The 12965-nt window shown below is 44.5% G+C and overlaps 1 protein-coding gene across 15 annotated transcripts in view; it reads left to right on the forward strand.

The window, feature by feature from the left end:
* The window catches only part of KALRN (kalirin RhoGEF kinase), a 671401-nt gene that overhangs the window by 289092 nt on the left and 369344 nt on the right, over nt 1–12965 (forward strand). For all 15 annotated transcript variants that reach the window (XM_043473179.1, XM_043473181.1, XM_043473183.1 and 12 more), the window contains exons 8-9: nt 2396–2527; nt 5649–5879. In XM_043473179.1, coding sequence (XP_043329114.1) covers nt 2396–2527; nt 5649–5879 — 363 coding nt within the window. The remainder of the gene's footprint in view (nt 1–2395; nt 2528–5648; nt 5880–12965) is intronic.

Raw genomic sequence — 12965 nt, forward strand, 5'->3', positions numbered from 1 at the left:
CAACCAGCTTTTGTGTTGTAACTATATAAGTTTGTCATTTACAAATAGAAGCATCTGTGAGAATTAATTTGTTACGTGGAATTTATCATAAGAAGCATTCTATATGCTTCTAAATTTGCAGTTTCTTTGTAAATGATGTATGTGCTACACATCTTTTATAGCAGTAAAATTTATAACATATTGGGTGTATACACACACATATTTATGCTGGTTATTAAAAGTTTATTAATACACCATTGTGAAAATCAAACAATCTATAGGCATCTGGGATCAAGTGTATCTAACATTAAAGCCATGGTCTTATCCTCTAAATTTCTTTCTTTGTATGACATTTGGGTAGCTCATAGGTAATATAGAGTCAGACACAAGGTCATTCCTTAAATCTCTTCCTCTGTTACCCACCTAACATGGAAGTCAGCATGGAATAATTGAAAGAGTCTAGGTTTTGATGCCAGACATATGTAGGTTCTGATCATTAACTATTAGGCAAGTCATCTCAACATTCTGAGCTTGTTTGCTCGTCTCTAATGTGGGGATGATCATAAATCTCACAGCACTGTTATAAGAATTGGAACATTAGGTGCTTAGTGTGTTTCTTAAGTGGTAAACATTACTACTGTGGGTATATGTTCAACATACTATCCTGGTATGTTTGTATTTCCTCCACCCTGTGTCTGATTCTATCTGAGCCCTTCCCAGAGACTGAAATTCTTGTGTTGTAAGTCAAGAGCAACCCTACACATTGAGAGGAATCTAGCCTTTTATTATTATTTTTTATGATAATGGTGGTAGTAGCTGCGAATATCCACAGCTAATCTCCTATTCTGTCTTCAACCCTATTACTTCAAACTTTGTTCAGGATTTCTACAGACTGGCAATGGAGATTCAATGCCTCCCTCTCTGTCTCTCTTTCTCTCCTTGAGATGACCATTGTGTGGGATCTGATATAGGACTCTGGTTAGAGTGTTACCAAGAAATCCCAAAGGCCTTGAAGTGGTCCTACCCCCGTGATTGACATATAACCATCAAGTTACTTTCAGGTTGCTTTGTAAAATGGTTGTTGATGGGGAAAAGCAGCTTCTGAGATATTAGAAAACACATGCAGATTGATACTGGGTGATACCCAGCACTCTTCCAGAATTGTTAGGAGGTGGCTTAATGCAATATAAACATATAGAATGAAAAATCAACCACCACAGCCAACTGGCTAAGGACTGAAAGCTGACATAATACCAAGAGGAGGACTCAAGCAGTTGTAGAAACACATACCCGAATTGAGAGTAACTGGAGGAATCAACTTTTATTTGCTGTTTCCTGACCTGGATTATTTTGGATGAGAAGAAATTTTATTTGTATCCATTTTTTTAATGCAATTTCTCAAGATTGCCAGTCCTTCAGGGAAACTCATAAACCATGCTTCTTTTTAGCTGGAAAACACACACACACACACACACGAAACAATGGATTCAAGGCTATTTTTTCAATGCATTTATTTAGGCAGCTCTTTATTGTCCTCAGATGGGTTGTTCTAGGCAATGAGATAAAAAGGTATTTAGGCGATTAATTTAAATGGAGCTGTGCACTCAGGCAAGAAGAATCACAGACAGAACCATTCCAGACTATTAGGTGAAGAATTATCTGCATTTTAGAGGTGTATTTTCCACCCAATAAATCTGAGTGATTTCAGTTAGCTCACCCTTTGTGCATGGAGACCCATAGTCTTCCAAAGTTGTTAATTTTAATATTTAAATAATTTGATTTCTGTCAAGATCTATATCTATATATCACGTCCCAGGAGTCACTCTAGACACAGTAGAGTCTGTCCTTAATCTACCCTCCCCCTGCCAGCCCCTTGGGGTTCTGACCCAACAGCAGGAATCTTATTGAGTGTTAATCTCCACCCCCTGTAGGAATGGTCTCTGCAAGTTCCCTGGGGTCCTGAATGGGCCTTTATGAGGCGTTCTTTGCTCCTTTTCACAGCTCGATATCCACCTTGTAAAGCTCATGTGTGTAAATATCCCATTTTGTTATATGTTGCCTTTCATGTGTGAGCATGCACAGGATAAGCATCTCTCATGTACACATGTAATTTAGTGAACTGTTTTCACACATGTATTTTATAGTGGATATAGCCCACTGTACATGAAGACAACTTCCACCCCCAGCAGTTTCATAGTAGTCATCTTTCTTTGTGTAAACTACACTTTCTAAATAGGTATTTGGGTCTGACTTCTTTCCTGAGGTTGGTGTTTATAGAATTAAAGAAAAAACTCCATCTTCTGCAGTGGTCTCTGAAAGCTTCCAGAAGTCCTGATGCTTCTTAAAGGTATCTGTCGTGCCCGTCACTGCCTGCCCCCAGTGCTCCCACACTGACCTAGCTGGCATCTCCTTCCAGTTCTTGTCGGGAGTGGATGCCTGGTGCAAGATGTGCAGCGAAGGTGGCCTGCCGTCTGAGATGCAGGACCTGGAGCTGGCGATTCACCACCACCAGTCTTTGTATGAGCAGGTGACCCAGGCCTACACAGAGGTGAGAACCCAACAGGACACCCACGGGTCCTGGCTGTGTATAGGGGTGGGTGGCAAGAGCGCCAGCCTGTGAGCTGTGACATAGTCTGGGTTGGACTAAGAAGAAAAGAGGCCATTTTCCTCCTTTTGGAGACATCTTTAAGATCTTTGATCTGTGAATGATGGTCTCTGCCCGAGAAGCAGAAAAATGCGGCCATCAGCAGGTACCACGTTGGTGTACATGTGTGCGCACGCACACACACACACACATGTCCCTACCTCACCCTGTGTGTGAAGACTGGACTGTCAGAGGAAGGACTGTAAGAAAGCAAGTCTGTGTTCCTCTGGAGCTTTCTAGATGGTGAACAGCCTTGCCACCACTTTTATGAAGCAGCTCATCAAAAAAATACTAATTTTCTCATTGACAGATCCAGAGGACAACTCACCATGGGGTGGAGATAAGTGTAGCAGTGAGAAGCTTCTGTGGAAGTGAAAATCAAAGACTGGGAGCATGGTACAAGTTAAGGGGGAAACACTTCCTGTTAAAGTAAAGGAAAAGAAGTATATAGGTGCATGTGTATGAATACACCAAGCCCAGTAAGTTTGTTAACTGATGTGAACTCTGAGGGAGCGGCTGAGGGATGTGAAGAGATGGGCTAATCAGGAAAGCTGGATGAGAAGAGGGAAGGGTCTTCACATCTGGCCCATGGATTTTCTTGGGGGAAAGGTCAGCTAGGGCACTGTTTCTCAAAGTGGGTTCCTGAACCATCTGCCTCAGACTTACCTGAGGTGCTTGTTAAAGGTGTAGATTCCTGAGTTCAATTCCAGGCTGAATCAGACTGTCAAGAAGTAGGACCTGGAACCTCCATTTCAATAAATTTCAACCCAAGTGAGTTTGGTGCTTGTTAAAGTCAAAGAACTAATGGCCTCTGAGTGAAAATAAGATTTTTTGCCACAGTCAAAATGGAAATTTGAATCCTGGTTCCTTCTCTTACCTGTGTGACCTCAAACAAGTTACTTAACCACCCAAAGACTCATTTTCTCCCTCTGTGAAATGAAAGTAATAACAACTGCCTGTAGTTTTAAGAGTTGTAAAGGTAATTCATGTAATCCACTTGGCCCAGTGCCTGACAGTAATAAGTGCTGAAAAGGTAACGGGTTTCATTGTTTTAAGAGGCAGAGGGAGGAGAACTAGTGAGCCAAATTTGATCTCACCAGCTCCAATGCACACAGCCCAAGGCTTTCTCTCAGAACAGAACTGTGCCTCTGCCCATGGGTCAAGAATCTCTAAATTTACTCTTTATAAAATATAAAAATAAAAAAATATATATAAAAATAGAGCATATAAATGAGAGTAATATTATACTTACACACTCATGGAGTGTGATTATAATCATATACAGAGACACGGCATTTCTCTCAATTAATTTTCGGGCCCTAGCACTGGAGATGTAGATGCTCCCTTCAAGCCCACTTTAGAGGTCAGTGGACTGCCCCTGCCTACTGCACATGTGGGCTGAGGCAGAGGACTGGGACTTGGGTTGACTTGAATTTCAGGACTTGGCCCTCCAACTGGAACCACCCAGCCCTGGACAGAGCACAGTGCCCAAAGGCAGCATTGCTCAGAATTCCCTGAAGATAGCTGTCCCGGGTATGGCCACGGAATGTGTATCTTATTCATGTCTCTGAATTATCGATGAGGTACTTCCTCTCTCCCTTTCCTGGCAATACATTGTAGGAGGCAGCACGGTAGAATGGGGTGGATAGAGTTGGTCATCAAAATTGGTCATTTTCCTCCAGCCAGGCTCTCTCCTGTCTCAGCTGCACTCTCCACCTTAATCATGTGTTCTCCTTTCTTTATCATGCCACAGTCCTCCATGCACTTCTGTGGCTCCATCAACAGGGAGTAACTGCTGGCTCTGTGTTTCTGAGCCCCCAGCTAAGCTATTATCAGGATGTGCAGGTAAGGGAGGGGAAGCTGCAAGCCCAGCAAATAGCTCCCTATTCATCTTCATAAGGCCAGAAGTGGGAGCACACGTCCCTCTGCCACATTTTTGGAAGGAAAGGACTGTCTTAACTCTACGTCAACTTTGACTTCATTGTTAACCAGATTAATTTGGGGTCTTAAAATTCCTATCAATTCCCTAGTCATCACTGTTTTAAATTAGAAAGACACATGCTCCTTGGATACTCTGCCAAGTGCTGGAGAGCCACAAGTGTCAATCAGATGATGGCACTTCCTAGAAATATTGCCAGGAATCTGGTAAGGATTGACAGGGAATGTCACCCCCACTGTTTTTGGCACTGAGGGTGAATTTTGGGGAACCCAGGAGCATGGATGTTGTGTCTACAATCTAAGGGTCCCTCCCTTATTCTGCATGTTCTCAAAAGACAGGGATGTTACCACTTTCAGGAGAAAAAAAAGGGGGGTTGAATAAAAGGAGAGTGAAAGAAGGATAAATATAAAAGAAAGAAAATGACAAGGAAATAAAGAAGGCAAGACAGAGAAATGGTGATGATGATAAAGGTAGAATTTAGTAGCCAGTACTACACACTGGGTTCTGTTCTAAGTGCTCTGCTTGTGTTAACTCTAATCCTTACCACAACTCTTTGAGCTATGTGCCATTACTATCCCTACCTCAGACACAAGGAAGCTGAGGCCCAAAGAGGTTAAGTAACTTGCCTCTAGTCACACACTTAGAAGTTCAGAGCTAGGTAGAGGAAGGTGAGGAAGGAAGAGGAAGAGGGGTTTGTGGTGACAACTTATATTCAGGTTTTTTTTCCAAAGTGGAGTTCTGTTGCCTCACCTAGTTAGAGAGTCAGTCAAGATATTTATCAAGTACCGAGTGTCAGGCACCGTCCTAGGCATGGAGAGAGATAAACAGGGCAGAGTACTTGCCCTGAGAAAGCTGAAATTCAAAGAGAGACACTGATTCAGGGTCTTGAAGATGATGACTGCAGCACCAGCACTTCCTCAGGCTGCAGGCTGAACACTGGGTCAGCTCTGGTGGCACACTCCTAGGTTGTCGTGAATCTGGGTGGGAATCTCAGTTCCAAACAGGGGCCCCTACAGCTTGCCTTGCCTTTCTGTGCCTCACCTCCTCTCCCCCTTCTCCTTCGACTTGACCTTTCTCGTCTTACAGGTCAGCCAGGACGGCAAAGCACTGCTGGATGTGCTGCAGCGGCCCCTGAGTCCCGGGAACTCCGAGTCCCTCACAGCCACAGCCAACTACTCCAAGGCGGTGCACCAGGTGCTGGATGTGGTGCACGAGGTGCTGCACCACCAGCGGCGGCTTGAGAGCATCTGGCAGCACCGCAAGGTGCGGCTCCACCAGCGCCTGCAGCTCTGCGTCTTCCAGCAGGATGTCCAGCAGGTAACACACTGCTCCCCCATCCCGGCATCTCTCACAGACCAAGCAGGCACGCCTGAGTCCCTCACCTAGGTGATCAGACCTGGGGATGCCTGATTTATGGACAGAAGAGGGCAATCCAGCCCCCAGCAGCCCCCACCCCCTCCTATACCATCCAGACTTGTTCACTGATGCTTCTCACTTAAGCAGCTTTACAGACCTGGCCTGGGGTTGGGAAGGGAGGCTCAATCTGAGAAATAGCAATCCTTTGCAGTCATGACTTGGTTTTCTTTGGGGAAAGCTTGACCATCCCCCCAGGCATGAGCTTTCTAGACAGCTCTGGGTCTGGGGGGGTTATCTGAGCACTGTCAGGGCTGGACCCCCAGCCAGCTCACTTCTCAACCAGGGATGCAGGTGGCCTGCTGGAGCTGGGGTGTAGTGGGGTACAGAGCCTTTAGGGGATTCTTTGGCAAGCTTGAACTTGGGAAACCAGATTTAAAAGATGGGCTGTTGATAATTGTGTGTTCTGTAATTAGAGGTTACTTCTGGCTTAATCTGTTTCTTGCGTTATTATAATAGTCATAGCTTTTATTCTTTACCACAAAGAGTAAAGAAATGGTTATTTTCTAACTATAAAAGGATAGCCTTGCCACAAATACCCTTTTGGACGAAATGACCCATTCTTTTCTCCTCATACTTCCTTTGTCTGTCTCTTTGGGGACGCCTAGGAGCCTTTTTCTGAGGACTAATAGCTGGAGCAGGGGGTGGTTGGGAACTAGAGATGAGAGTTAAGATTTAGTATCATTTCCCTGCTGGTTCACAGCAAGAGGCAGGGATGGGAGCAGTCATGTTCTCAAACTTTTTCTGTGGCCACCTCGTCATTTCAGGATTTTACACATAAAATAGCATTTCACTCTCCTTCTACACCTCCTGTGATATTGACCAAGTATAGTCGAAAAGTATATTAAAATATACATGGAAAATTGAAAGCTAACTGGACGTGTCTTTGGAATGTGGTTCCCCTTACAGCTGTTGTTAGGGAGATCTTACACTGGGTACCCTGAGAAGAAGACAGGTTGAAGGGAGAGCAGGGCATCCTATCAGGGGCTGTGACACCCTCTGTGTGTTGGGTCACCACCATGCAGTCAGTCCCAGGAGTAGACAGGCCTCCAGAAGTGTCCCATATTCTTGGGCTGCCCTAACTCCTTTGCAGCCCCCGCCCCCCAGCTAGGGCAGTGAGGAGTCTTCAGAGGTGACACTTTAGTCTCAGGAGAGATGGGAACTGCTGATGTGCTGGCCCAGGCTCTGAAACCCTTGTGGGGTTTGCTGGGAATGGAAAAGCAAATGCTCTAGTTGTCTGCTCCTGCTGTCTGGAATTGTTCAGATCAGTGTATCATCTCTGAGCACAGAAGACCATAGGGTTGGTCTGTGAATGAGACAGAGTTAGGTGCCAGCCTCCAGAGGCACACAGAGGGGACATTACTGTTTCAGTGAACTTTGAGTGACTTTTGGAGATTTCTGTACCATGGATTATGCAGCTTCCTTGGTGTGCTCATTGCCTTCCTGCTGTTTTCATGGTTGTTGGATGGTGTAGGATAGATGCTGGAGAGGGGCAGAAGGCTGTGAGGAGGGTGGGGAAAGACATCCCCATTAGGAGGGCGGCATCTAGACACAGACTGTCTGGAAATAGCGGTTATCAGACTATTTTGTGGCCACCCTGACATCTACACTACAGCTAGGGGAAAGTATAACAAAGCTACACTGGTGACTATTCTACATCATGCTGTTAGAAATGAGAGCATCTCTGGAATGGAGACCCTATCAGTTCACCTCCATCAGTGAATCACATTGTTGGCACTCAACAAAAGCAGTAAGATTATGAGGTAGAAGTAAAGGGGTTTGGATTTTCCGTGAGGACTGAATCCCCCAGGGTGGTTAATCCCATTGTTCTTTTCTGGACATGTGAATGTGACTTCTGAAGACATGATATCATTCAGCTATTGTCCTACTCACTCTCACTCACCAAATATCTGACACTGGGGCAGATACGCAAAGATGAATGTGATAAACAAGGGCTACTACTTTGTGATGGGTCTCAGTTGCTTCCTGACACCCAGCAACCATCAGCGGCTGATCAGTGTGTCTGAGCTGGTGCTTCAGAGGTCACTGGACATGATGAACTCAGTGGTTCCAGTGACAAACTTGAATTTTGGTCTCCCAACTCCAAGCCATGCAGGAGCCTGTCCTAGTTTTCAGAGTCAGATTAGGACAAATAGTTTCCTTTCTCTGTGCTCCTACAATTATATTTAATTATATATGTATATATACTTCCCAGGTGGCACTAGTGGTAAAGAACCCATCTGCCACTGCAGGAGAAATAGAAGACTTGAGTTCGATCCCTGGGTCAGGAAGATCCCCTGGAGGAGGGGGCGTGGCAACCCCCTCCAGTATTCTTGCCTGGAGAATACCATGGACAGAGGAGCCTGGTGGGCTACGTTCCATAAGGTCGCAGAGTGTCAGACATGACTGAAGTGACTTGGCATGCATGCATGCATGCATCCACATACATAAAAAATAATTTAATGCAAAGTCAAAGTGCTATTGAAATTTTATAGATTTATCATTTTTTATTTTGCATTTTTTCATCTCGTCTGTTCCAGTATCTCCTTGAGAGCAGAAGGCATGACTGCTGCTTCTCTGTGCCCCTTATAACTCTTAGCCACCTGGCATAAAGCTAGAGTTCTTTTTATATTTGCTGACTTGAGCTGAAATTATCACTGGAGAACCCCAGTTTCTGCTTCTATGACTTGAACATCATCTAACCCTCCCTCCCAGCCCATTCAGTAGTTGCCAGTGAGTAGCTGGGATCTGCATGCAGGAATTGTGAAAGTCTGAAGGGTCCCAGGTATTTACTTACAGCCCCAGGCAGAGGACTCAGGGACATAACATTAGTGCTACAAAGCATCTTAGTGACCATCAGCTATTCAGCAAGTGTGGGCCTGGGCAGGGAGCCCAGCGCTGCACTAGGTTCTGGCAAGATGCCTGCTTAGATAGAAAGGCAACAAAAGATACACACTTGAAAATAGAAAAGTCCATGCTACCTGAGCGTGCCAGGCAGGTGCATAGCAATCAAGTATTAATGGGACAGGCTGAGGTGCAAGAAGTCAGAGTTGGTATCCTGAAAGAGGAGAGAATTGATTAACCATATAGTCTGGATCCAAGACTCCTGAGCACATTTGGGGTTGAGAGATATTTACTCTACAGCCTAAGTGGGAAGCTTGTGAGTAAGCATCAATGGCTAGGGCAGTATAGCATTGTGGATAAAAAGCATGGGCTCTGGAGACAGACAGCCTGAGTTTATATCCTGTTCTGACAAGTCTTGGCCATGGGACCTTGGGCAAGTGACTTTACTCCTGGTGCTTCAGGTTCCTCACCCCTGAATAGGAAACATCACATACCTGTCTTTTTGGACTGAATGAGGTGCAAGCGCAGTGCCTGCCCAGCATGTAGTAGATCCTCTAGCAGTATTGCCTGGGTTTAGTCGCATCCTCTTTGAGTAGTATTTGGGTGTCCCCTGTCGCTTGTGCTGTTGGGAACCCCCAGCCTGATTCCTTTGTTTCTACAACAGCAACTGCTTCATGGGTCTGTTGAGTTTCATTGCATTCAGTGATGAAAATCTCAGAACTGCCAGGGACCTGGAAGAGCACCCAGTCTCACCTACTATAGGCCAAGGAAACTGAGGCCCAGAGATGTAAAGCAACTTGGTCATAACCACACAGCTAGTTAATGGTAGTTCCAGGGCCAGAAACTAAGTCTTCTGGCTCCCAGTCCAGGTATCCTACAGAAAAGTCACACAAGAAAGGAGCCTGGCAGACAGAGGAGAACAGAAGAGAGACAGGAGGGATACATACAACCTAATAGAGAGAGAAGAAAGACAGACACACACATACACACCCTGGAACAGGGAGAGAAAGGAGAGACAGGGACTGTGGGGGATGGGAAAGAAAAGGATAGATTTAAAAACAGAGATCAGAGAAACAGACATACATGGGCTGGGAGGAGAAAGAGAAAGAGGAAGGTGGGGCAGAGACAGAAGAGAAAGAGACAGGGTCTCCTGCTTGTGGAGAGAGGAGGGGGAGCCAGCCAACCTTTCCCTGTGCCTGACTCTTTGTCTCATTGCCATTTCTGGGGGATGGTCTTTTCCCAAGCAGGATTACCTTGTCCAAAGCACGGAGTAAAGCAGAGAGGTTAAAATCAAGATAGACACTGGTGAAAACAAGATTTCATTTAAACATTATGTAGCCAGAATTGGCCTGACACATTATCTCTGTGCTAGCTATTCTTTGGGTCCCAACAGGTGTCCTTTTACCATTTTCTTCCCCTCTGGGCTTGGAGGCAGTGAAAATAAGTCTCTGAGGATCAAACTGGAACTTGGGTTCATTAAGATACAGAAATGCATGAATAGGGCACACCTGCCATAGTATTGCTAGTGGAATAATTTTCAGTGCTACTGTTTTTCCGAGTGTAGAGTAGAACAGTACTAAAAGTGAAGGTGAAAGTGTCAGTCCTCAGTTGTGTCTGACTCTGCAACCCCATGGACTGTAGCTTGCCAGGCTCCTCTGTCCATGGGATTTCCCAGGCAAGAATACTGGAGTAGGTTGCCATTCCCTACTAAGCAATAGCCAAAGGAGCATTTCACAACACTATCAGCCAACTTATCTTTCCATCATGGGCTCCTTTCGAGCCCAGATAGACCTAATTTTGTTGAGAAGAACAAGGAGTAGCTAGTCTTGATCTTTCTGATAGGTGCAAACTCCATTCCATTTTTTCATAGCCAGAGCAACTGTCATGAGTATCTCTGTAAGCTGTCTTTTCTTCTTCCCCTTGCCTGTGGTGCAAGAATAAATTGGTAGAGTGTTCATGGACTGGAAGAATCAATATTGTCAAAATGGCTATTCTACCCAAAGCAATCTATAGATTCAATGCAATCCCTATCAAGCTACCAACGGTATTTTTCACAGAACTAGACCAAAGAATTTCACAATTTGTATGGAAATACAAAAAACCTCGAATAGCCAAAGTAATCTTGAGAAAGAAGAATGGAACTGGAGGAATCAACCTGCCTGACTTCAGACTCTACTACAAAGCCACAGTCATCAAGACAGTATGGTACTGGCACAAAGACAGAAATATAGATCAATGGAACAGAATAGAAAGCCCAGAGATAAATCCACGAACCTATGGACACCTTATCTTTGACAAAGGAGGCAAGGATATACAATGGAAAAAAGACAACCTCTTTAACAAGTGGTGCTGGGAAAACTGGTCAACCACTTGTAAAAGAATGAAACTAGAACACTTTCTAACACCATACACAAAAATAAACTCAAAATGGATTAAAGATCTAAATGTAAGACCAGAAACTATAAAACTCCTAGAGGAGAATATAGGCAAAACACTCTCCGACATAAATCACAGCAGGATCCTCTATGACCCACCTCCCAGAATATTGGAAATAAAAGCAAAAATAAACAAATGGGACCTAATGAAACTTAAAAGCTTTTGCACAACAAAGGAAACTATAAGCAAGGTGAAAAGACAGCCCTCAGATTGGGAGAAAATAATAGCAAACAAAGCAATAGACAAAGGATTAATCTCAGAAATATACAAGCAACTCCTGCAGCTCAATTCCAGAAAAATAAATGACCCAATCAAAAAATGGGCCAAAGAACTAAACAGACATTTCTCCAAAGAAGACATACAGATGGCTAACAAACACATGAAAAGATGCTCAACATCACTCATTATCAGAGAAATGCAAATCAAAACCACAATGAGGTACCATTACACGCCAGTCAGGATGGCTGCTATCCAAAAGTCTACAAGCAATAAATGCTGGAGAGGGTGTGGAGAAAAGGGAACCCTCTTACACTGTTGGTGGGAATGCAAACTAGTACAGCCGCTATGGAGAACAGTGTGGAGATTTCTTAAAAAACTGGAAATAGAACTGCCATATGACCCAGCAATCCCACTTCTGGGCATACACACTGAGGAAACCAGATCTGAAAGAGACACGTGCACCCCAATGTTCATCGCAGCACTGTTTATAATAGCCAGGACATGGAAGCAACCTAGATGCCCATCAGCAGATGAATGGATAAGGAAGCTGTGGTACATATACACCATGGAATATTACTCAGCCATTAAAAAGAATTCATTTGAACCAGTCCTAATGAGATGGATGAAACTGGAGCCCATTATACAGAGTGAAGTAAGCCAGAAAGATAAAGAACATTACAGCATACTAACACATATATATGGAATTTAGAAAGATGGTAACGATAACCCTATATGCAAAACAGAAAAAGAGACACAGAAATACAGAACAGACTTTTGAACTCTGTGGGAGAATGTGAGGGTGGGATATTTCAAAAGAACAGCATGTATACTATCTATGGTGAAACAGATCACCAGCCCAGGTGGGATGCATGAGACAAGTGCTCGGGCCTGGTGCACTGGGAAGACCCAGAGGAATCGGGTGGAGAGGGAGGTGGGAGGGGGGATCGGGATGGGGGAATACGTGTAAATCTATGGCTGATTCATATCAATGTATGACAAAACCCACTGAAATGTTGTGAAGTAATTAGCCTCCAACTAATAAAAAAATAAATTAATTAATTTAAAAAAAAAAAAAAAGAATAAATTGGTAGAGTGTTTTGAAACACCTGTGTGCAAGGCCCTGTGCTAGGAGTTTGGGGTCCCTGGCCTGAGAGAAGACATATGTACCTAAGGATGTATGAATGGTATGTGTCTATCTGGCTTTAGGGCCAGAGAAGCAAGACAACAATGGGCTGGTGGAGTCAGAGCAGAAAAATTTCCCATGGTTGGAATCACATTTGCACTGGCCCTTGGAGCTCAGGCAGAGGATCTGGGGATGGTATTCCTGGGGATGGCCAGAGAGTGGAGAGCTAAGTTATAGCCAGGGGCCAGGGAAGAGGAAATCTAATTGGGTGCCTGCTTTTGGCAGTGATAGCAGGAGGTCAGGCTGGAAGGGTTAGGAGTGGTCTCGGGGGGAACATGACCTGTTTGAGGTTTCAGTGCCCTCCCTTA

The sequence above is a fragment of the Cervus canadensis genome, chromosome 7 (genome assembly GCF_019320065.1).
Source record: "Cervus canadensis isolate Bull #8, Minnesota chromosome 7, ASM1932006v1, whole genome shotgun sequence".
In the NCBI taxonomy this organism is placed as follows: domain Eukaryota; kingdom Metazoa; phylum Chordata; class Mammalia; order Artiodactyla; family Cervidae; genus Cervus; species Cervus canadensis.